Source organism: Vigna radiata, chromosome 11, assembly GCF_000741045.1.
Source record: "Vigna radiata var. radiata cultivar VC1973A chromosome 11, Vradiata_ver6, whole genome shotgun sequence".
NCBI classification, from domain to species: Eukaryota; Viridiplantae; Streptophyta; class Magnoliopsida; order Fabales; family Fabaceae; genus Vigna; species Vigna radiata.
Genome location: NC_028361.1, coordinates 683,568 through 706,428, shown reverse-complemented (window position 1 = coordinate 706,428; position 22,861 = coordinate 683,568). Strand labels below are relative to the sequence as shown.

General features: G+C 35.1%; 3 protein-coding genes across 6 annotated transcripts; all 3 read right to left on the bottom strand.

The window, feature by feature from the left end:
* Window positions 1-10: 10 nt before the first annotated feature.
* LOC106777373 lies at window positions 11-1,791 on the bottom strand. Of its 3 annotated transcripts, none has more exons than XM_014664956.2 (3): window positions 1,674-1,791; window positions 1,534-1,574; window positions 11-1,436 (listed from the first exon to the last, which is right to left on the bottom strand). In XM_014664956.2, the coding sequence occupies exon 3, from the start codon at window positions 1,314-1,316 to the stop codon at window positions 315-317; it is 1,002 nt and encodes a 333-aa protein (XP_014520442.1). In that variant the 5' UTR covers window positions 1,317-1,436; window positions 1,534-1,574; window positions 1,674-1,791; the 3' UTR covers window positions 11-314. The 3 variants fall into 3 exon arrangements, with proteins under 3 accessions (XP_014520442.1, XP_022631739.1, XP_014520441.1); XM_022776018.1 differs by having other exon boundaries at window positions 1,698-1,744; XM_014664955.2 differs by having other exon boundaries at window positions 1,534-1,773.
* A 1,449-nt stretch (window positions 1,792-3,240) lies between these two features.
* Window positions 3,241-9,149, bottom strand: LOC106777642. Its single transcript, XM_014665304.2, has 8 exons — window positions 6,527-9,149; window positions 5,714-5,843; window positions 5,495-5,583; window positions 4,982-5,220; window positions 4,804-4,890; window positions 4,615-4,714; window positions 4,294-4,486; window positions 3,241-4,211 (listed from the first exon to the last, which is right to left on the bottom strand). Exons 1-8 carry the CDS (start codon window positions 8,729-8,731, stop codon window positions 3,403-3,405), a joined length of 3,852 nt encoding a protein of 1,283 aa, XP_014520790.1. The 5' UTR covers window positions 8,732-9,149; the 3' UTR covers window positions 3,241-3,402.
* A 1,023-nt stretch (window positions 9,150-10,172) lies between these two features.
* On the bottom strand, window positions 10,173-18,167 carry LOC106777578 (increased DNA methylation 1). 2 transcript variants are annotated; one of them, XR_001376966.2, is made up of 9 exons: window positions 15,614-18,167; window positions 14,808-14,937; window positions 14,616-14,704; window positions 14,061-14,299; window positions 12,967-13,053; window positions 12,134-12,233; window positions 11,804-11,996; window positions 10,808-11,705; window positions 10,173-10,660 (listed from the first exon to the last, which is right to left on the bottom strand). XR_001376966.2 is itself a non-coding variant. In XM_014665213.2 (8 exons), exons 1-8 carry the CDS (start codon window positions 17,837-17,839, stop codon window positions 10,924-10,926), a joined length of 3,846 nt encoding a protein of 1,281 aa, XP_014520699.1. In that variant the 5' UTR covers window positions 17,840-18,167; the 3' UTR covers window positions 10,173-10,923. The 2 variants fall into 2 exon arrangements, 1 of the variants encoding a protein (XP_014520699.1); XM_014665213.2 differs by having other exon boundaries at window positions 10,173-11,705.
* Window positions 18,168-22,861: the final 4,694 nt, after the last annotated feature.

Sequence of the window (22,861 nt, the reverse complement as noted above, 5' to 3'; positions counted from 1 at the left end):
ATCCAAAGTGGTTGTAGAAGTTCACATTTACCTAATCATTCAAACCCTACCTAGGCTAACCTTACCAAGGTTTTAAAAAACTGTCAATACACGGTCAAAACATCAAAAGTATTGAGGTCACCATGATCACAACTGCAGTCGCACATTTGTTGACGATTTCTCTCAACATCAAATATGGTGACAAGTAAAAGGATCTATATCCCCTTCCATATATATATATATATATATATATATATATATATATATATATATATATATATATATATATATATATATATATATATATATATATATTGCCGAATAAAATGCACACATCAGGTGATGCGGTTGAATGGTTTCTTGGGTCTCTGCTTAATCTTTACCTTAACGTTGATGCCATTGTCAATGATGGACTGAAGAACAATCTGAAGCTTTCCCTCCACCCTTTCTCCTTTCCTTGGAGTGTAAATCACGTCATGGATATCATCACCCAACGCTCTTTGAGCGAGAATTGCCCCCACTGCGGCACAAGTGGTTTTGTTCTTGGTAGAACCCAGGTCAAACTTGATGTCCTTGGAAATGGAATGTGCCACAGAAACAACCTTGCTTGTTACCCTGTGAACAACGCAAGCACGAACAGAGGCTTTTGATATGAAAATGTCCAGGCAAAATGGTTCGTGGTAAGGACCTGTAAGCTGGTTAAACGTGGGAGTCCTCTGCCTCTTGTTCACACTAAGCCCATCATTGATTTCGTCCACACGGGGCACAGCACTTTTTCTTCTTGCCAATTCATCGACTCTGGGAACCTTGTGATCTTTGGAAACCAAATTTGGAGTTGTTGTAGCTTTCTTCACCTCCTCTTTTTTCTTGGAAGATTTCTTCCTGTGAAAATCGAAATTATACTCTTCAAACTCCTTGGAGCTGCGCTCAAGCTTATAAAACAGATTCCCACGAACTCTCATGTTATCTATCTCCTCAAAATCTAGTTCACCCTCAACATGATCATCAATGGCTTCATCGGTCTCTTGGGAACCAAAAGAAGTAGCTCTTGATGCAGGTCCCCTCCAGGCTTGTGCCACCCCAGATGAGACACCCCAAGTATCATGATCCACAACTTCAACATCAAACCCAGTTGAGGGATGATTAAAGTCGGAGAAAATTGGAGAAAGATGGAGGCTGGTAGAGTATTCAGAAGGTGACACGGAAGCAGAACTCGAGGCTGCGTCAACGTCTTTGGTAGGAAAGGTGGAGAGGGTCTTGAAGCAGAGATTGAATGTCCTAGAGAGAAGATGCTGATTGTATAAGGTGGCACTCTTCCTTGCTAGCAAGGATAACATGACCAGAGATTTGAAAAGAGAAACTTTAAAAACAAGTTGAAGCCAAATGCTCGCAGCAGCAAAACACCGAACAGTTGGTGTGCAGACCGTCCTTGAAGCTCTTAGTAACAGAGACACAACCTGGAAGGAATACGAAAATTAATGAACAGATAGATTAAAGCAATCTGATATCTATTTGGTTGAAAACCAGTGAAACAAGTATTGGAGTTAAGAGGACCTTTTTCCTTTGCACTCTTCTATTGCGCCGTTTAGTGAATACTGCCATAAAATATAAACATGAGCTGGGTCAAATCATTTTCATTATATAAACGGATAATAGTCATTAACAAAATCTGAATATTTTGTCTTCTGGAATACCACATATAGTACAACGGGTATAACTGTTTATCCCACGATCAAAGTTCAGGCAGTTAAAAACGCCATCCTTTGCTCCCAAACTATAGCACTTCAATATGACACCTTTCCTAAACTCTTACTAGCTTCAACTCTCTTCAATTATCAAGGCATACCAAGCTTTCACTAATTCACAAAAAATAATAAAATTACAATTACAAAAATAATAATAAATTTCTAAAATTTAATTATAAATAAACTAAACAGACCATTCAAGTAGAGTTTTCTTTTTTATCACAAAATACCGATACTTTTTAGTGGAAAAAATACATTATATATATAGGATACATAATATCCTTACAAGTTAAATTATTCGGCAAATTTCTTATTTGATTTACTGCACATTCAATTTAGACAAGCTTTTTAACTTTTAGAAACTTTTCAATTTAGACAAGCTTTAAACTTTTAGAAACTTTTTAATTTGAAGTATTTTAATTTGACTAGGTTTAATGTATTAACTTGGATTAGTATGGGTCTAACTCCGCTTGCTTCAATTTAGTCTAACTTAATTCGGTTTGAAGTTCTCTTGACTCAAATCAATTTAATGTTACTTTGACTCAATTTAGTACGTGGTTAACCCAACTTAACTCGAGATGGGTCTAATTTGATTAGATCAGATTCGCTTTGAAGTACTACTAGCTTGATTTGTTTAAACGTTTGAACAACTTAACTCGGTCTAATATGAGTTCAACTCAACTCGATCCAATATAAACTCAACTCAATTCAATCCAATATGTAATCAACTCAACTCGGTCCAATATAACCTTAATTTAATAAAAGTTTAACTTAACTCTCAAATCAATATTTGTTAAGCCTAACCAAACTTAAATCTTATCCAACTTGGGCTAAACCCAACCCTTGTAATGGATCAAATCAACATTTGTTAAGCATAACCAAAAGTCTTATCCAATTTGGACTAAACCCAGCCCTTATCAACCTTGAACCAACTTAAACAAACTTGATATCCAATTTGGACTAAACCCAACCTTTATCAACCTTGAACCAACTTAAACAAACTTGATTATACTTAACCGAACCCAACTCATACATGACCCAACTTGGTCAACATGGACCTAAATTCGACTTAACCTATTATGATCTTAACCTAACTTAAACTCATTAACGTCCATCTTGACATCTGTTTGGCCTAACTCAACTTAAATGCAACCCAACTTTTTCCATATTATATTTGAATTTAGATTGAGTAAATATTTTGTGTATAAAAATTATTTGAAGTATCTTCATATTCATTTTTAAATATTATTTTTTACTTAAAAAAAATAGCGGATTGACCCAGACTTATGGAGTTTTTGTTAACATTATGGCTCTATAAACTTTTTCTTGTATGGAACTATTGATCATGGGTACTATTTTGACCCGATCCATGTGGGCCAAGATCAAGCCCAATGTGCTGGACCAAATTGAGAGGTCTATAAAACAAACAAGGGCCGTCTAAAATAAATACATGACTAAAGTCTATGCTGAAGAACTTTGGCAGAAGCGGACCACAAGCCAATACAAGGATACACAGTTTCTTGCTTCCCTCAAAATCAATAGATTTATTCATGATACCGATATCAAATCACAACGCAGAAGCTTCTAAAGCCTTGAAAATTGACTCACATACAACGCAATTAAGCTCTGAAACGAAAACTTATGAGTATCACAAGCAGTGCAGAACTGGGTTATTCTGTTAGACCACAACAGTCTCGGAACCATCATCGGAAGCATTTAAGCCATTTTCATCAAGACATGTTTCATCGGAAGCAACTATTCGGTTCAGAATCAAATCCTTCCCATTTTCACATCCAAATTCAGAGTTGGAACCAGATCCCAGTTGCAACAAACTGTCATCGGCATGATTGAGAGCAGAAATGGAGACATCTACATTTTGATCACTTCGCTTTGGAATAATATTCTCTTCTGATAAAATCCCTGAAGTAACAGTTTCAAGAGTGTCATTCATATAAGCCTCTTTAGTAGGTGGAGTATTGTCTGACTTTCGAGAATTCAAAACTGGACTAACGTCAAGCTCCAACGAATCACAATTCATAGCAGTGAACGACTGACATTTGTCAAGATTTTCTACTGAACATGGATCAGAACAAGCAGTTTCCTGAACCAAAGCTTGAACATTTGTAATATCTACTGGGTGATTTCTCAGTGAAGTGGGATTTAATTTATCAACAGGAGGAGCAGCCACCACTTTATTCTTCATTTTTAGTTCACTCTGACTAGTTCTAGAAGGAGAAACACATTTTTCTGAAACCGAATCAGACACCATTTCCTCAGAATGAGATTTCGAACAGAGAATCCCATCGACCAAAACTTGGTTTAGATATTGAGAAGCATCGCTGCATTCATCATTCGTCTCATTAACAGGATTTGAACTAACATCATCACTTCCACGAGGATCTTGTGGAGTTGAAGAACCCATATCTGACCTATTTCCCATTTTGGTATGGATAAATTCGTCGTCTCCATGTCCGATTTTCTCAGAACCTGTTAGGAAAAAGTCAGTAAAACGTATGCACCAGCAAAAATAACACGCTGAAATTTGCTTTGAAAAAAACAGCATCAACACCTGCAGTTTTATTACTTTCCACTAACAGCTTCTGTAACATATCAATACCAGGGAAGACCACCATATTCAGTGACCTCATTTCTTGCCTGAGTGATTCGTCCAGATGTGTGAAGCCAAAAACTGTTGTCCATGCATGTGTTAGTTCAGCAATTGCAGGAATAACTAGTTTTTCGATCTTCATAGAGCAAAGGGCCTTCCAATCACGGAGAAACAAATAAGTATGGATATCAATAAAAGATGCATAGAGAAAATCCCCAATCAAAGCTCTAACTAGATCTTAGGTGTAAGCAAATCCCAATGAATCATAGTTTAAAGGTTTACCAATTCAATGGAAGAGAAAAGCCGACGACACATCCCCTGACGCCTGTATATATGACGAGTTCCAATGAATGGCATCTCAGCTATCTTAGTTCCGTGGAACCTAAGACACGGAAGTTAATACTTACATGTATACTGTCATTTATTCAGATTAAAAAAAATCACAAAGCAGCACAGTCTAAGGCTTAGTACCTGATAGATGCTGCAGCAATGATTTCATCCCCTCTCTCCAAGATAGCAGTGTAAAAGCCACCATAGTTCAACCGATTAAAGTTCGATCTGAAAACAAATAGAATGGGATGTCGCATAAATTAAAATATAGGATATCATGGTGAATTCATAATGTTTTGAACTTTTAATTCCTACTTACCCACTATTATATAAAATGTTACGGATTAAATTGATCCCACTCCTCCGATCAATAACAGGCAAAAAGCACTCATTCATCACAGTCAGCGCAATAGCCAACTTTGAATTGCATTCTACCCTCTGAGTAATTCCTCTGCAAGCTGCGTCTGAGTCTTCATCTGTTCTATGAATGAGAGACCATGAAAAACCCGCTTCTAGTTCATGCTTGGTACAAAGATACTTCTTCAATTGTTCAGAAAGCTGTAGAAGTACGAAGAACATAACAATAACGAATTCAGGATCTGGGCTTAACACAGCAGCTTTGAAAATTTTCATTTTAACAATCCACTAAAATATATATAAAAAAAAAAAACATAAGAAACAAATGAATATGTCTTGGAAGAAGAGCGCACAATATGTGGTGGTACTCTCATGCATGCTGAATTATAAGGAGGAAAATGGTTAAATAAATACATATACTTTCATCAAGGTATAATTCAAAATTTTGAAAACGAGAAATAAGTGAAAGAAGTACCTCTCTGCACTCTCTCCCACAAAAAGAAAGGTCTGATGTACTGAGGTTATTAGGAAGGGCATCCATCTCCTCAGCGCAAGAGTCATGATCTATGCAAATGGAAAGTACTTAATTAAAAGACGCCAAAGGGGAAAAAAAGAAGAGAAGTAAAGTAATGACCAATAGAATATCAAAATATTGAAGAAACAACAAAAAATATAAATGAGAGAGAGTGAATACATTTTTTCTCACATAAGTTGCAGGTATGTAGGATAGGAACCGATGCATCATCTTTTTCAGAAAGTACACTGGCTATGCCACAAAATTTACAGGTGCAATTTGGACAATTCCATTCTCCAAGAGGAAGCATCTGCAACAACATAAATAAATTCCTCATGAAAAACAATCCTCCTAAAATAATCAATGGGTGTTTGTATATATATCTAAACAAACAGAAAACATACACACACACACATGTATACATCAATTACATTACAAAAATAAAGTATGAAATTACAATGAGTTAGTAGTAACACCTCAGTCAAAGTCTCAATGATACAATATTCTAGTTTTGGTGAACACTTGCTCTACTTCTGTGAGAAAACCTACTCAACACGCCTACTAGATATAACAGAAGTTAAAGGGCCATAAATTAAATTATAGAAGTCCCCATACAATATAATATAGGAAGGTGAGTTTCTTCATTGAACGAATGAACTTTTAGCTGCAGTCGCTGCAAACTCGACAACATAAGTATTCAGTAAACACAAGTTTTGTCCAACATTCCCCTATACACATTTGACAAAGCACATTAATAAGAACGTATCATAACAACTAAGCAACCAACAAAAGCACATAAGTGCCTCCTTCGATCACCCCAAAAAAAATCGATAAACCAAACAACATCTGGAAGAGAAACTTAAATTTCATATGTAACTGTTCACCGAGAGACAGTGGGAAATCACGACAAAAAAGAAAAACGAAAAATATGTTCTAACAATATGTTGCGAAGTGACAACCATGACACGTGACAAATAAAATATGCCCACATACCTGTATATTCAAGCAGCTCTGATGAAATGTTGATGGACAACTATCACAACAGATTAAATCCCCTCCATCAGCACATATACCACAAGTATCATCATTTGGATCATCACCATTAATATCTACAGAATGGAAACTAATTTTTTCAGAATTCTCTTGTCTATTCCATGCATCTATTTGGCACTGTAGAAGAGAAACTCCAGATTCCATAAAAATATTTTGATATGGCTGTGGCAATTTGCTTCCTGCATGAAGCTCAAACTTTGAAACTGTGAGGATCTTACTACAGCAGCCACAATGTATACCATCTCTTGTGATCCACCCCTCCAGCAGGACTTTCTTCCGTCTGCGGTACTGAACTTTTTGGCTTAACTCTACTGCTCCTGAGTCAATCAACCAGGCAAGAACTGTCCGTTTTCCCATATATGGGACAAAGCCATCAGATTCTGAATTTGATCTTTCATTAGAACTGCGAACTAACAAGGTACTTCTTCCGTGCTTATTACTCTTCCGTCCATGTATACGAGGATCACATCCAGATGACTTTTCTATTCCGTCAATTGAGTGATGGGTAGCATTCTGGATTTTAGACCGAGCACTGATAACGTTACTATCAAACATTTTATTTTTATTTGACTTACTTCCCTGTTTTATAAAGGAGCTTAATTTCTCCTCATTGTTATCACTATCAGTGCTATTCATATCATGCTTGTTGCTGGCAGATCTTATTTGAGGTTCTTTCTCGTTATCACTTTCACTATCATATTTTTTCTTCTTGTTTTTCAATTCTTTCTCCATTTTCTTCCTAGTTTTCCTTGTTAGCTGACTGAGCACCTCATCTGCAATAGGAGCAAAAGAAGAGCTATCCCCTTTGGCCTTGACCTCATTAGCATCTTCATTCAATTGCTTTTGAAGCGCGTCATAGGCCTTGATGATAGACCAATAGGCTGTACCTACCGGATTAATGTAAACTGCATCCAGGTAGTCTCTGTTCCTTCGAGGTCTATAGTCTATGGTCCAACCTGAAGTCAGCAGCATCTCCCTTATTCGCTCTCGCAATTTCTGTTTTTCTGTACCACTACCACGCTTGATTTTTCCTTCTTTCGCTTTTGTAGTTGAGAGTTTATCATGCACAGGAGTCTGTTCATCCTCGGAGAACATCTTTTTTACAGGCTTAGCAGCTTCAGCATTTCTTACTCCGGGATTCAATGATGTGTCACTGTTATCTGAATCCCCTTCATCGCCTTTGCTATCCTTGCTTGACAAGGATTTTCTCGATGCTATCTGTTTCTTCTCCGGCCTCTTGAGTAATCCTGGTTTCTCAACAGGTTTTGTTTCCACGTATGATGAAGGACGAGTTGGAACATTCCACTTAGCAGTCTCTTCAGTCTTCATCCTCTTGATGGGCTCTTCAGTTTCCAACCTTCTCCTGCTTTCCACAGGTTTGTGATGATCGTAATATTGTTTGGATTGCCCGCACACCTTCTTCTTATTAATCATTACTTTCAAAACACCATTTTTCCCCTGAACCCTAATAGACTCGTCGGAATTAAACTTCTCCCTCTGCAAGGGTATAGGTACCCGAACGCCGTCTCTGTTACTCTTGAACCTAATGTGATCAACATGATCTCCTGGAAACAAGCCACTTGGCCTGTCAACATAAGAGTTATTTCGCTTATCAAGAAGACGTCCACTTGACCCATTTTTTAATTCCCTATCAATGCCACTCCTAGTAGCATGCTCCGATCCCATAAAACTTCTTCCTCCAAAACCAACTCCATCACCATCCAAATGCCTCCTCCTCATGTTCTCCACATCCATACCATCATATTCTTCGAAATTGTACGCATCCAACTTACTTCGCTTAGTTACCCACTGCTCCAAACCTTTATCCGCACCCCTAATTCTTTCCATTCTGTCCCTCTTCCGACTAATTTCACTCCCACCCCGCTCAGAGGCAGCCAAACCATTGCAAAGTCGAATAGTCTCAGACCCAAGCCTTCTACCAGGAGGAATCAGCAACTCGTCACTTGATCCAGAATCACTCTCGGACACACTGATGTTGGTCCTTTTCTTCGATTCATAGAGCTTCCTAGACGTGGAAGCTGTAGCACCCAACCCATCCCCTTTCTTTCGCACAATTAAACAACCTGAGGAATTTCTGCTCTTCACCACAACCCCAGAACCACCCGATCTCACTTCCGATTCCATCTACCGAAGCCCCTAGCCAAAATTAGCATCCCCCACCCAAAACTAAACCCTAATATCCAGATCTAAAGCGAAATCGCTCTCAATTTTACACACTTACCCCCTTTCCCCGGACCAAAACAAAAATTTCAACGAAATCTTACCTCGCCAGAAAATCACGGATTCCGTCCTCGGAATAAATTGTGCGATGCGAGTAATCCCCGCCGAAAAACCCAAGTAATTCGAGGGCGACCTAACTCTGAGAGAAATTGAAACGAAAATCGGTGAGAGACAGAAAGGGGGAGAAAGATTTTTGGGTTGCGATTTGCAGAAGCAGCGACTAAGTTAATATCGTTAATCAATCGATAATAACAAAAATATGTAAAAAGAAAAAAAAAAGTAAACACAAAACAATGTCAGCTGCTCCTCTTTTTTTGTTTTGCTTATTTTATTTTCCCTCCAAATTTTGTCTTTTGTTGAATCCTACGCTTCTGATGCCGCCATCTCATATATCTTGGACGTGGCAAAATCACAAAGGTTTGCATGACTGTTTATACAGTTTTTCCTAGGCTTGGGTTGAGTACTGTTTCTTGGTAAGCGAGTCTTCTACAGGATTTCGAGAGACACTTTACAAATTAGTTTTTTTTTTTTTCAAAAGAAACATCACCAATGAGTTTCCTTTTTTACAACAGATACTTTAAAGTCAGTTAAACTAGGCTGAATTGATTCAAGAGTGAATTGAAAAATAATTTATTTAAATTAAACAAAAAAACAGTTTAAACAAATTAAATTGAGCAAATTTTTTAGTTCACTTAATTATAATCATTACTTTTTCAAATAATACAGCTTAGTAACAATCAATTCCATAATAGAAATCTAATTGCAGTGTAACAAAATATTCAATTCAATTAGTAATTTAAATTTACTTTCCAATAATATTAAATAAAAAATATTAAATTTTGAGAAAAAGTTAGTTAAAAGATAAAATTAATAAAATAGAAGTTAAATAAGAAAAATAATACAAATGTTAAATCCCTTTATATATATATATAATATATATATATATATAATATATATATATATATATGGTTAAATTGTTTATTACCTGTTTAATAAATTATATTATTAAATTTAAGTTTTCTAAATCTTAAAATAACTTCGATTGAAAAAATAATATTTTAAAAATGATAATTCATCCTAATAGCAAACTCTTTATCAATTTCTTAAATAAAATAAATTGGTTTTTTGATCTTTAAATCTATTTTATCTACCTTTTCATGCGAGTCTTTTGTGGATTCCTGTAATCTTTGAGTCTTTTTATAAAATTCTCCAGTGAATTACTATAGTCATTGTCACAATAAAATAATTATTTACATAAACGATATATATATATATATATATATATATATATATATATATAGAGAGAGAGAGAGAGAGAGAGAGAGAGAGAGAGAGAGATGCCTGATACACATGAAAAGTGTGGACTTTAATTGCAGAAAGTAAAAAAGTACAAGATAAAAATCTATGGTGAAATACAATTGTTATTTGCTGCACAGGGCACACCAAATTCTACAAATATGACAGAAATGGAGCACAAGCCGAATACAACGAGCTCGAATTGGAATGCAAGAAACATAATTCTTGCTTTCCAGAATTACTCATTAAATACAGTCAAGTCATATTAAACACAAGCTACCAATCTGTGTAAAAAGGGAGTCAAAAACACCATAAAAAAATCTATGTAAAAAATTTGCTCACAGTACAACTGCTTGTCATACGATTGCTGAATTGCTGCGGACGTTGGTGAAACCCGTATCCACTCTACCACATTCAGATATATACAATAGGAACCGCACAATCGTCTAATGCAACTCAAAGTATTTGCTTCTGTTGAAGAACCGTTGAATATTACTTCCCAGTAAAACTTTACCTATTAGGGTACATGCAACAGGTCTGGCGCCAGATGCAGTTGAATATTTTCGAAAGACGAAACATTGACATACAATGAAGTTAGCTAATCTTAACCTTGAAAATTCACCCACAAATGACAAGGGACCAAACAATATTTCCTTCAAAACCATCGGAACGAATTCACAATACCTGATCAAAGCACAACGTAGAAGCTTCAAAAGCCTTGAAAATTGACTTGCACAGAAGCAATGATGCTCTGAAAAGAAACCTAGCTAATGATAAGATATGGAGCAGTAGTCATTCTGCTAGAACAGAACAGTATCAGAACTATCGCCAGAAGCTTTTACAGCACGTCCATCCTTCTCATTTTCACATCCAATTTCATTTTTGGAATCAGATCCTACCTGCAACAAACTCTTATCGGCAAGTTTGAGAGCAGAACTGGAGACATCTATATTCCGATCATTCCCCTTCAATAAATTCCTTGAAGAAACAGCTTCAAGGGGGTCATCCATACGAACCTCTTTAGTAGGTGAAGTATCGCCTGCCTTTGGAGAACCCACCACTGGTTTAATGTCAGGCTCTGACGAGTCACAATTCATAGCAGTGAGTGAGTGACATTTCTTGTCCAGGTTTTCCTGTGAACATGGATCAGACGAAGAAGTTTCCTGAACCAAACCTTTAATATTTGGAATATCTTCTGAGTCACTCACAGATGTGTCATTAGGAGAAATGGATTGGCATTTTGAAGGAGGATTTAATTTATCAACAGGAGGAGCAGCATCCACTTTATTCTTCATTTCTAGTGCACTGTGACTAGTCCTAGAAGGAGAAATACATTTATCTGAAACTGAAGCAGACACCATTTCCTCCGAATCAGATTTGGAACTGAGAGTTCCATCAACCATAACTTGATTGTTAAGTTCTTGAGAAGCATCGCTGCATTCATCATTTGTCTCATTAGCAGGATTTGAACTATCATCATCACTTCCATGAGGATTTTGTTGAGTTAAAGAACCCATATCTGACCCATTTCCCATTTTGGTATGGATAAAATCATTGCCTCCATTTCCCATTTTCTCAGAACCTGTCAGGAAAAAGAAAGTAAAACTTACTTTCAGGGAAAGCAACTTTATAAATTTTTAAAACAAAAACAGCAATAACACATGCATGCAGTTTTATTACCTTCATGTTTTCCTTGCTCAACCAACCGCTTTTGTAACATATCTATACCAGGGAAGACCATCATATTAAGTGACTTCATTTCTTGCCTGAGTGAATTGTCTAGACGTGTGAAGCCAAAAACCGTTGTCCATGTATGCGTGAGTTCAGCAATTGCAGGAATAACTAGTTTTTCAACTTTCAGAGTGCAAAGGGCCTTTCAATCAAGGAGGAACGAATAAGATAAGAATGTGTCAATGTCAATAAAAGATGCATGCAAAAGGATCCCAACCAAAATTTTAAATAGATTTTAGGTACAAGGAAATCACAGAGAGCTATAGATTCAAGGTTTACCGATTCAATGGCAGTAAAAAGCCGGCGGCACATCCCCTGGCGCCTATATACATGGCGAGTTCCAATGAATGGCATCTCTGCTACCTTAGTTCCATGCAACCTAAGACAGGAAAGTAAATACTTACATGTATACTCCCACACTGACATAAAAAATAGAGCAACATAGATATAGATTGAGTGAGAAAGATCAAGAAAACAGCCATGGCCTTCTACCATTATTCAGGCTAAATAAATCAGTCAAACTGAATGTTACTTTCAAGAAGGATTGAAACAAGAACAAGTGGCTGCTCAATGCCACTCATCTTTACTTGTTACAAAGTATTATGGCATAGTTGTATAAAAGCCATAGGACTAGGGCACTGCCAAACTTATGAATCCTATCTCATCACCATTGTCATATTGGTAATTTCTTACACAATTTAACAGACTAGTGTATGAAAAAATTAAGCTCTCTTAAGCAGCCACACTGGTGTATGATAGTTAACAAATTCAAAAGACTAGTCATATAAAAAAGAAAAGCTCTCTCTAAAGCAACTGAAGTATGCCAATGAATATTTTACATTATAATGAATTTCATTCTACATGATTAAAAAAAACTCTCTAAATAACTACAATGTTATTTTTTCTTCCTTGACAAGTGTCAACTATTCATCTTCCTTAGTTCCCCTCACTTTTCTATGGTAGATCTGTAATTGGGTAGACTTTTCAATTAATTGCAACTGAAAATCCTTTCACCATCCCAAAGTCCACTATATCAGCAGTTTTCCCTCTTGAAAAGGAAAGGTCAGACATCCAGAAAATGAATCCGCAAGGCAAAGTCTGAGTCTTGGTACCTGATAGATGCCGCAGCAATTATTTCATCCCCCTTTTCCAAAATAGCAGCGTAAAATCCACCATAGCTCAACCGACTAAAGTTTGACCTGAAAATGAATAGAAAGCCAAAATTAGACATAGAACAACAGTTAAATCTAGCACCATATGGCGGAAAACAAAAATACACAGAAAGAGTAACTTTGATTTATTATTTTAATGGACTTCAAGCACAATGTCAAGGTGCATGACTATACCATTCTATTAACACCCCCAAGCTACCATTGTTGCTTGAAACCTTTTTTCAGTTTTTATTGCTTCTTTCATTTATGATCTTCTGCTTAACTTGATGGTTGACTGGCGAAGGGGAGGGAATAGATATATACTTAGATTTGTTGTCAGGTTCAAATGCTAGGAAGGGAGCAAAGTTCCTCATTGTTAAATTTTTGTTCCCTCCAATATTGGGGTAAAAGGAGATTGAAAACATTTTGACTAAAGTGTTTTTACTTGTGCGTTGATATTATAAGGGTATATGAAAATAAATTAATTATTAAATCTTTCACGTGCCCTCTTCATAACTTAAAACTCACCAACTAAAACATCAAAACAACCCAAAAAACATAAACATCCCCTCGTCAAACCCTAATTTTACATCTTAAAAAGCTTTCAAATTTTATCTAGTTTCCACTATTTTTTTTCCTTCTAAACTTAATTTTTTCATATTTCAACTCTACCATAAATCCAAAAGTATCTAGACTAAAAATAATATATTTGATGGCTTTATGTTGACGAAAATCAAGAAGGGGATCAAATTTTCTTAATTTATAAAATAAACAACTTAATTAGCTTGGGAAAAACATTTGGAGACCAAAACCAAACAATCTAAATAGAGGGACCAAGAGTGCAAATATGCAATTCAGCTTAAATTAATCATGTGCAAAGTTTGTCAGTAGTAAAAGTTAAAACAACAAAAAGGAACACATTAATCAATTTACTTAAAGTTTTATAAATGCTGAAAACTATAACATAATTAATCAGACATTGGAACTAAATGAGAGGTCTAATGAATAAAACATAAGGTATGATGGTCCATTCATAATGTTTAACTAGAGCTCACCCAGTATTATATAAAACATTGCGGATTATATTGATCCCACTTCTCCTATCAATAACAGGTAAAAAGCATTCATCCATCACAGCCAGTCCAATAGCCAACTTTGAATTGCATTCCACTCTCTGGGTAATTCCCCTGCAAGCTGCCTCTGAGTCTTCATCTGTTCTATGAATGAGAGACCATGAAAACCCCCCTTCTAGTTCATGCTTGGTACCAAGGTATTTCTTCAAGCGTTCAGAAAGCTGTAAAAGTACAATATAACAATAATAACAAGAAGTCAGAATCTGGCCTTACCATAGCAGCACAACAAACGTTCACTTCTATTTTTACTATTCTTCCTTGGAAAATTATCATATTGAGAAACAATTAAAATACACAATCCTCCAAAAGAAAGTTACTCTAAGAGTCTTGAAAGAAACACAAATTCCACGAACTAGTGCAGAATTATAAGTGGTACTCATGGATGCTGAATTATACAGTATGAAATTGTTAAAGAAATATGCATTTTGCAAGCTATATTTCAGAACTTGGAAAACCAGAAACAACTGTAAGAGGTACCTCTTTACACTCTTTCCCACAGAAAGAAAGGTTTGAAGTATTCAAGTTATTAGGATGGGTATCCATCTCCTCAGAGCAAGAGTCATGATCTATGCAAAAGGAAAAATATAACTTAAACGAAGTCAAAGGAAAAAAATAAGGGATATAAACATATTGAAGAAACATCAAGTACAAATGAGAGAAAGTGAATACATTTTTTCTCACATAAGTTGCATGTCCGTAGGACATACACAGATGCATCATCTTTTTCAGAAGTCCTAGTGGCTGTGCCACAAAATTTACAGGTGCAATTTGTACAATGCCATTCACCAGGAGGAAGCATCTGCAACAACATAAATGGATTACTAATGAAGAAACCCACCCTCCTATAATTAACAGTAAGTAATCATGTTACTAAAATAAGGTACAGAGTGCAATTGCAACAAGTCAATAACACCTCCGAGAAAGTGTCAATAATAGATTAGTTTTTGTGTATAGGAACACTGGCAATACCGTGAGAAAAGCAATAAAAAAAGCCTAAAAGATATAAAAGATGTTAAAGAGTCCTGTTGTATCATTGACTTTAGTTATAAAAACTGTTGTATAGGTAGGTGATTTTTCTTTTACTGCACTTTTCATCACAGTGGAAAAACTAAATAATATCAGTATTCAGCATGCACAACTTCTGTCTAAGGATACAACTTTATAGCATTCCTCCACAGACAATGCAAAAAACAAACAAATCTTCAGTCCCCTAGATGTCATAGCAATAAAGCTCCCAACCAATAGATATTATCGTCCCACTTCCACCACCCCAAACAAAAATTACACAAACCAAATGGCACCGGAAAGGGCAACTATGCAAGAGACTGTGCAAGACAATTCAGAGAAAAATATAAATTCAATATGCCACTGTTCACCAAAAGACTCTGCAAGACAAATCAGATAATTGTATACAAACTACGTTGAGAAGTGAGAATCATAACAAGACATATGGAGAATAAAATATGAAAACATACTTGGATATCCAAGCAGCTCTGATGAAATGTTGATGGACAACCATCACAACAGATTAAATCCCCTCCATCTCCACATATACCGCATGTATCATCATTTGGATCATTACCATCAATATCCACACAATGGAAACCAATTTTTTCAGAATGCTCTTGTCTATTCCATGCATTTATTTGGCATTGTAGAAGAGAAACACCGGATTCCAAATATATATTTTGATATGGTTGTGGCAATTTGCTTCCTGCATGAAGCTCAAACTTTGAAACAGTAAGGATCTTACTGCAGCAGCCACAATGAATGCCATCTCTTGTGATCCACCCCTCCAGCAGGACCTTTTTCCGTCTGCGGTACTGAACCTTTTGGCTTAGCTCTACAGTTCCAGAGTCAATTAACCAGGCAAGAACTGTCCTTTTCCCCACATATGGGACAAAGCCATCAGATTCCGAATTTGATCCTTTGTTAGAACTGCGAACTAACAAGGTGCATCTTCCATGTTTTTTACTCTTCCGTCCGTGTATGTGAGGATCACCTCCAAATGATGATTTTTCCATTCCATCACTTGAGTGATGGGTAGCATTCTGGATTTTAGTGCGAGCACTGGTAATGATATTTTCGGACGTTTTATTTTTCATTGACTTACTTCCCTGCTTTATAAAGGAGCTTAATTTCTCCTCGTTGCTGTCACTATCCGTGCTATTCATATCACACTTGTTGCTGGCAGATCTCTTTCTTTGAGGCTCTTTTTCATTACCACTTTCACTGTCATATTTTTTCTTTTTCTTTTTCATTTCTTTCTCCATTTTCTTTCTAGTTTTCCTTGTTAGCTGACTAAGCACCTCATCTGCAATAGGAGAAAAAGAAGAACTATCCCCTTTGGCCTTGACCTCATTAGCGTCATCATTCAACTGCTTTTGAAGCGCATCATAGGCCTTGATGATGGACCAATAGGCTGTACCTGCTGGGTTAATGTAAACTGCATCCAGGTAGTCTCTGTTCCTTCGAGGTCTATAGTCTATAGTCCAACCTGAAGTCAGCAGCATCTCCCTTATTCGCTCTCGCAGTTTCTGCTTTTCTGTACCACTGCCACGCTTGATTTTCCCATCTTTTGTTCCTGTGGTGGGGAGTTTTTCGTGCACAGGTGTCTGCTCATCCTCCGAAATTACTTTTTTTGTAGGCTTATGTGTTTCAGTATTCCTTATTCCCGGATTCAGTGATGCGTTACTGTTATCTGAATCCCCCTCATCACCCTTACTGTCCTTGCTTGACAAGGATTTTTTGGACGTTATCCGTTTCTTTTCTGGCCTCTTGACTAATCTTGGTTTCTCAACAGGTTTTGTTTCCGTGTATGATGAAGGACGACTTGGAACATTCCTCTTAGTCTCTTCAGCCTTTATCCTCTTGGTAGGCTCTTCAGTTCTTAACCTTTGCCTGCTTTCTACAGGCTTGCGATGATCATAATACTGTTCTGATGGCCCAGGCACCTTCTTCTTATTAACCATTACCTTCAAAACACCATTCTTCCCCTGAACCCTAATGGACTCATCTGAATTAAACTTCTCCTTCTGCGGGGATACAGGTGCCCGAGTACCATCCCTGTTCATCTTGAACCTACTGTGATCAACATCATCCACCGGAAACAAGCCACTGGGCCTGTCACCATAGGAGTCCTTTCTCTTATCGAGAACTCGTCCACTTGAACCTGCTTTGAATTCCCTATCAACGCCACTTCTAGCAGCGTGCACTGGTCCCATAAACCTTCCTCCTCCGTGACCAACTCCATTGTCATCTAAATGCCTCCTCCTTGTGTTTTCCACACCCATTCCATCATATTCATCAAAATCATACACATCCAACTTACTACGCTTCCTGTCCCTCGGGTCCAAACCTTTCTCCGCCGCAATACCTTCCCCAGTTACCCTAATTCGTTCCACTCTGTCCCTTTTCCGACTAACTTCATTCCCATCCCGCTCAGAGGCAGCCAAACCATTGCAAACTCGAATAGTCTCGGGACCGAGCCTTCTACCAGGAGGAATCAGCAGCTCGTCGCTTGATCCAGAATCACTCAGGGAAACGCTGATATTGGCCCTTTTCTTGGATTCATAGAGCTTCCGAGACGTGGAAGCAGTAGCACCCAATCCGTCCCCTTTCTTTCGAACGATTAAACAACCCGAGGAGTTTCTGCTCTTCACCACAACCCCAGAATTACTCGATCTCACGCCTGATTCCATCTACCAAAGCCCCTCGCCCAAAATTAGCATCACCCGCAATCAAAACTAAACCCTAATTCTCAGATCTGAAGCCAAACCAATCCTAATTCTTCAAGGTTCCTCCCTCCCTCGGACCAAAGAAAAATTTCAACGGTATCTTACCTCGCCTGAAAATCAATGGATTCCGTCCCTCGCAGTAAATTGTGTGATGCGAGTGGGACGCAAGTCCCCGCCGAAATGCCCAAAGTGATCCGAGAGCAACCCAAGCCGGAAAGAAATGAAAAAAAAAAATTACAAGAGAGATGTTTTAAGAGATGTTTGGGTTGCGATTTCCAGATGCAATACATACCGTGTTTTCTTTGAATATAAAAAGTCTTTTATCTTCTTCAGATGTTCTTTAATTTAGATAATAATACTAAATTTATTATTCAGTTTTATTATCTTTTTTCTATTTAATTATTTTTCACTTCATTAATTACTGTGTTAATTATTTTTATAAAGGAAAATAATTTTTATCTGTGCTAGGAGAAAATTTATTCATTTAAATATAACTAAGATTTAGCCAACGTTTAGTTGATAAAGAATAATTCTAAGAAATTAAAAAGACTTAAATCCACTACTATGGTTCCATAAATGTTCAAATTTAATATTTATAAGATTGTAAGTATGGAATTAATCTTTAAAGTTCTTTGATTGAGGACTTTAATATACCGTAGAGACTAAATTGAATTTGAGAAAAAGAATATTAAAGTATGTTTAATTAAATATATGACAACTTCAAAAAAAATTAAATAACACATATAGTATTTTGTTGGGTCAATAGATCTAAATATTTTAAAGAAAAAATAGGTTAGGAAACAATCATAGGTAAATTTTTTTATGAAAACCTATCAACTTTTACATTCTTCACATAATCACATTGGCATATGATATAAGCAATATTATGTGCAAATTTATTATTAAAATATTGGGAATATTTCTCCAAGTTCAACTCTTCTTTATGTGATGGAATTATTTCAAATTATTTCTTATAAATGTAAAATATTTAAAAGTTAATATTTTATTTTCGGGAATATAAATCCAATTTGAATCAATATAAATCATCATATGTGTAATTAAAGTTGTTTTTTTATCATCACTAAAATATTTACTTTTTAGAAACAGAGTATAATCTTAATTGTTTGGTTGATATCTACAAGGAAACATATTGTTAAATTTACCAAACATGTTTATAGTAATTGGTTTATTATGTACAACAATTTTTTAAACTCACATACCTCCTTGCTTTCTGTATCTGAAATCTCACATACTTCCAGTATTTTCATATAAATTTATTTAAACAATCACTTGTAAAAAAAACATTTTTTATATTGATAAGGATAAATCAAGGTTTATATATAAAGATTGCAATACTCAAGTTATATTAATTTTCACTGTAAAAGAAATGTTTCGATGTAATTTATTTTACATGCTTCCATATGTCTTTTGTTATCGATATAGATTTGAATATTTCACTTATACCGTTTGCGTTAAATATCACACTATACATTCATCGACATAATATTAAAAAAAAAACTTTATGTTAATTCAACAGTTACATGAATTATTATTACATGTGCAAATGATTGAATAAGTGTTTTATATTGTTTAATTAAATTATTTTTATTATTTAAGGTAACATAGCTATTTGATTTTGTTGACTGAAGCATAATACTACCAACCTAACATAAAATTAAATGGCATCATTTCATGTTACAAATTAAACATTAAAATACAAAACTATCATACAATATAGTGACATTTGATAAACATAATTAAAATTATAGAATTTTACTTTCCCTAGTGTCTCAATTCATGATATTATAATTGATGGAGACCAAATAATCATACAATATTAATCAAGGATAAAGAATCAATTAAAAATACAACTTTTATAGATGTAATCGAATAAATTATTTTAATAAAAACTTGTCATGACCATTAAATTCTCCGACATAGTGGAATCTAGGTGTGCCATGCAAAGTGGATCGTGAAAGTTTTGACAATAATATTTAAGGTGAGATTTTTAAATCTAGTGTCACTTATTTGCATGCACATTTTTTTCCCAAATTTTTGAACTTCATTTTCTCCTCCTTCTTTCTAAAATATTTCCATTTTCTCTACAAATTCATACATTGCTCTTCTTTCAATTATAAATCAGGCAGCGCCTGAGTCCTGGTGCCAAGAGCTTCACTTTGCATCGATCAAGATTTCGTTTTGAGCTGGTAAGTTAAATTCCTTCGTTCTGCGGTGTTTTCTACATGTCCTGTTACATGCAAGTACTGTTCAGCTTGCATGTGTTCATCTATTTCCTGTCTTTGATTCTCTGGTTGGTTCTCTTTCCCCTGATCAAAACATGTATGCAAATCCTAGAAGTTACTTGAGGTATAAGCAAACGGTGGAAGTGTAGAAATTACTCGGGTTTCAAAGTAAGGGAAGCTTGTAATTTAATTACGATTCTCGTATTATGAATGTTTGTTTGCTAGAATGATTTTGTGTTTGATGATTTAGTCGATGTTGGAATACTGTATGTTTGTTTGTATGTATTCATGATTCATAAATGACATGAACTGGGTAGGAATATAGTTTGATCATAATTCTGGAGTATTATGCAAAATTTTGTAAATTTTCGTCGAGAGTCATTCATGACCGTTCGGTTTTCCATTGATGCGTTCAATATTGATTGGATTTTCCTTTTGTAGAGAATTTCAGTTAATGATCGTTCGATCTTCTATTAGTAGGTTTGAAAATCAGCATCTGGTTTAAGTATAACTTTTTATTTATACTTAGTAGTCAGCCTAGTTAAGGTATCTAGATAAGTTAAGTATTCAATATTATACTCGTCTTCAGTATATGAATAAATGTTAGGTTATTTTTCGTGGTCGGTCTTACGTATATATTTCTATCAGCTTAGAGTGTTCGGTCTTAGACTAACACTCTGTCCCTTCAGTGTTCGGTCTTAGACTAACACTTGGTCTCTTCAGTGTTCGGTCTTATACTAACACTCAGTCTCTTTAATGCTCGATCTTAGACTAGCGCTTGATCTCAATAGTGCTCAGTCTTGTACTAATACTCGGTATATCTGTAGTATCCAGTATGATAACAGTATTCGGTTTTCACAGTGATTGATCTCATGAAATAGGGTTCGGCCTAAGCCTGTAGTGTTTGGTCTAAACTCTTAGGGTTCAGTTAAAAGCTTTTAATATTCAACATTGTTTGATTATAGATGTTTTATAGTGTTCGGTTAATTTCCTCAGTTCGGGTTAGTACGAGTTGTTCGGTTATAGCCTTCAGGTAGAGAGAAAACGTCCATTTTCACAAAAAGTCTTTGGTTCAATAAAGTGGTTGGCTGGGTAAATAGCGTTCAACCATGTCATTCCCCTAAGAGTGTTATTTCGTTCGATCTTATTCATAAATATAATGATACCTCTTTCGGTCTTATTCATGATTGAGATTTTATTATACTATTCGTTTGATTGTATTGGTGGTTAAGTATGACGATATTTGAAGAGTGTTATGAACTGAATAACATGGATGTGGAAGAGAATTCCAAGGAGGAATATCTCATGAATGGTTATGGAATTGTAAAGTATGAATGTGGAACTTATAGCTCAACTGGCGTTTATCCTGATATCTCGTGATTGCTCATTCTCACGCAGAGAAGAGTAACTCATGTGTGAGAATAACAAGAGGTCCTAGTCCATAAGGTTAACTGGGCAGGTATAACAAACTAACATCGGGTGACAGCTGTTGGGGGCATCCTAGCTACTACACCATCCGAGTGCACAAACGTCATAGCTACATAATTCATACAATTCGGATGAGTTAAGTTAGTGGTCGGTCATTGCATGAATATTTTTTTCAGTTATGTTGTGAAATGTATGTATGATTGTTGTATGGTATAAATGAATATGTATGTTATTATGATTAATTAAATTACATAAACTTACTCTACTTTTTTGTCTTGTCTTTGTTTGTTCGTTCGGTCTCACTTCCTGTTGTAATGATCATCCTGTGGATGTGAACAGAAGGGAACAAGTGTTTGCTAAAAGAAATGTTGGAAGTTGAGACTCTCGAGGTTTAGTGTAGGATCGTTCGGTCAATAGTTTGAGTATTATTTTGTGTAAAACTGTTCACTTTTATAGTTTTGTATAACCATTCTGTATATGACTATCTCTTTGTAATACCGTTCGGTTTAAGTGTAGTCTTGAAACCATTCGGTTTGTTCATATATTTTGTATCAGACTTATACTCTCTGTATAATCTAAATACTCGAAATTTTAGAATTTTTCTCAGAACTCTTATTTTAAGTTTATTAACTATCCTCATATTATTATATGTCAACTCCTTTATAGTTTAAATTTATGTTTATTGGGATGTATACAGAAAACATATGAATTTAGGTAAACTTTTATATTCAATTAAGTATTTTTTTTTTTACAGATAAAATATAAGCAATCTAAAATAATAACAATTTTTTTTTTATAATTGATGAAATAAAATCAAACAACATAAATTTTATTAAAAATATAATTTTTTGAATACTTAAGAATTTTTTTTTTCCATAGTAATCCAATTGATAATGTTTAATTGAGGGTCAACTTAAAATTTAATTAAGTCTTAGTAATATTTTAAAGTTATCATATAACATTTTTAATAAAAACATATTATCCATAAAAAATAAAAAAACAAAGTAAAAAAACCTAATAGAAGAAGACTCCTAAAACTGCAACTAAACAAATTATTTTATTATAATTAATCAGTATATTTTATACAGTAAAATGTTTGATTTTAGTATAATTACAACATGATTTTAATATAAATAATATATCTATTTTTGTTTTAATATACAATAAACAAAATCATATAAAATAATAAAAAGATTAGTATATACTTGTTTATAAAAAGTTTATAATACATACATATATATATATATATATATATATATATATATATATATATATATATATATATATACATATATATATATATACATACATATAT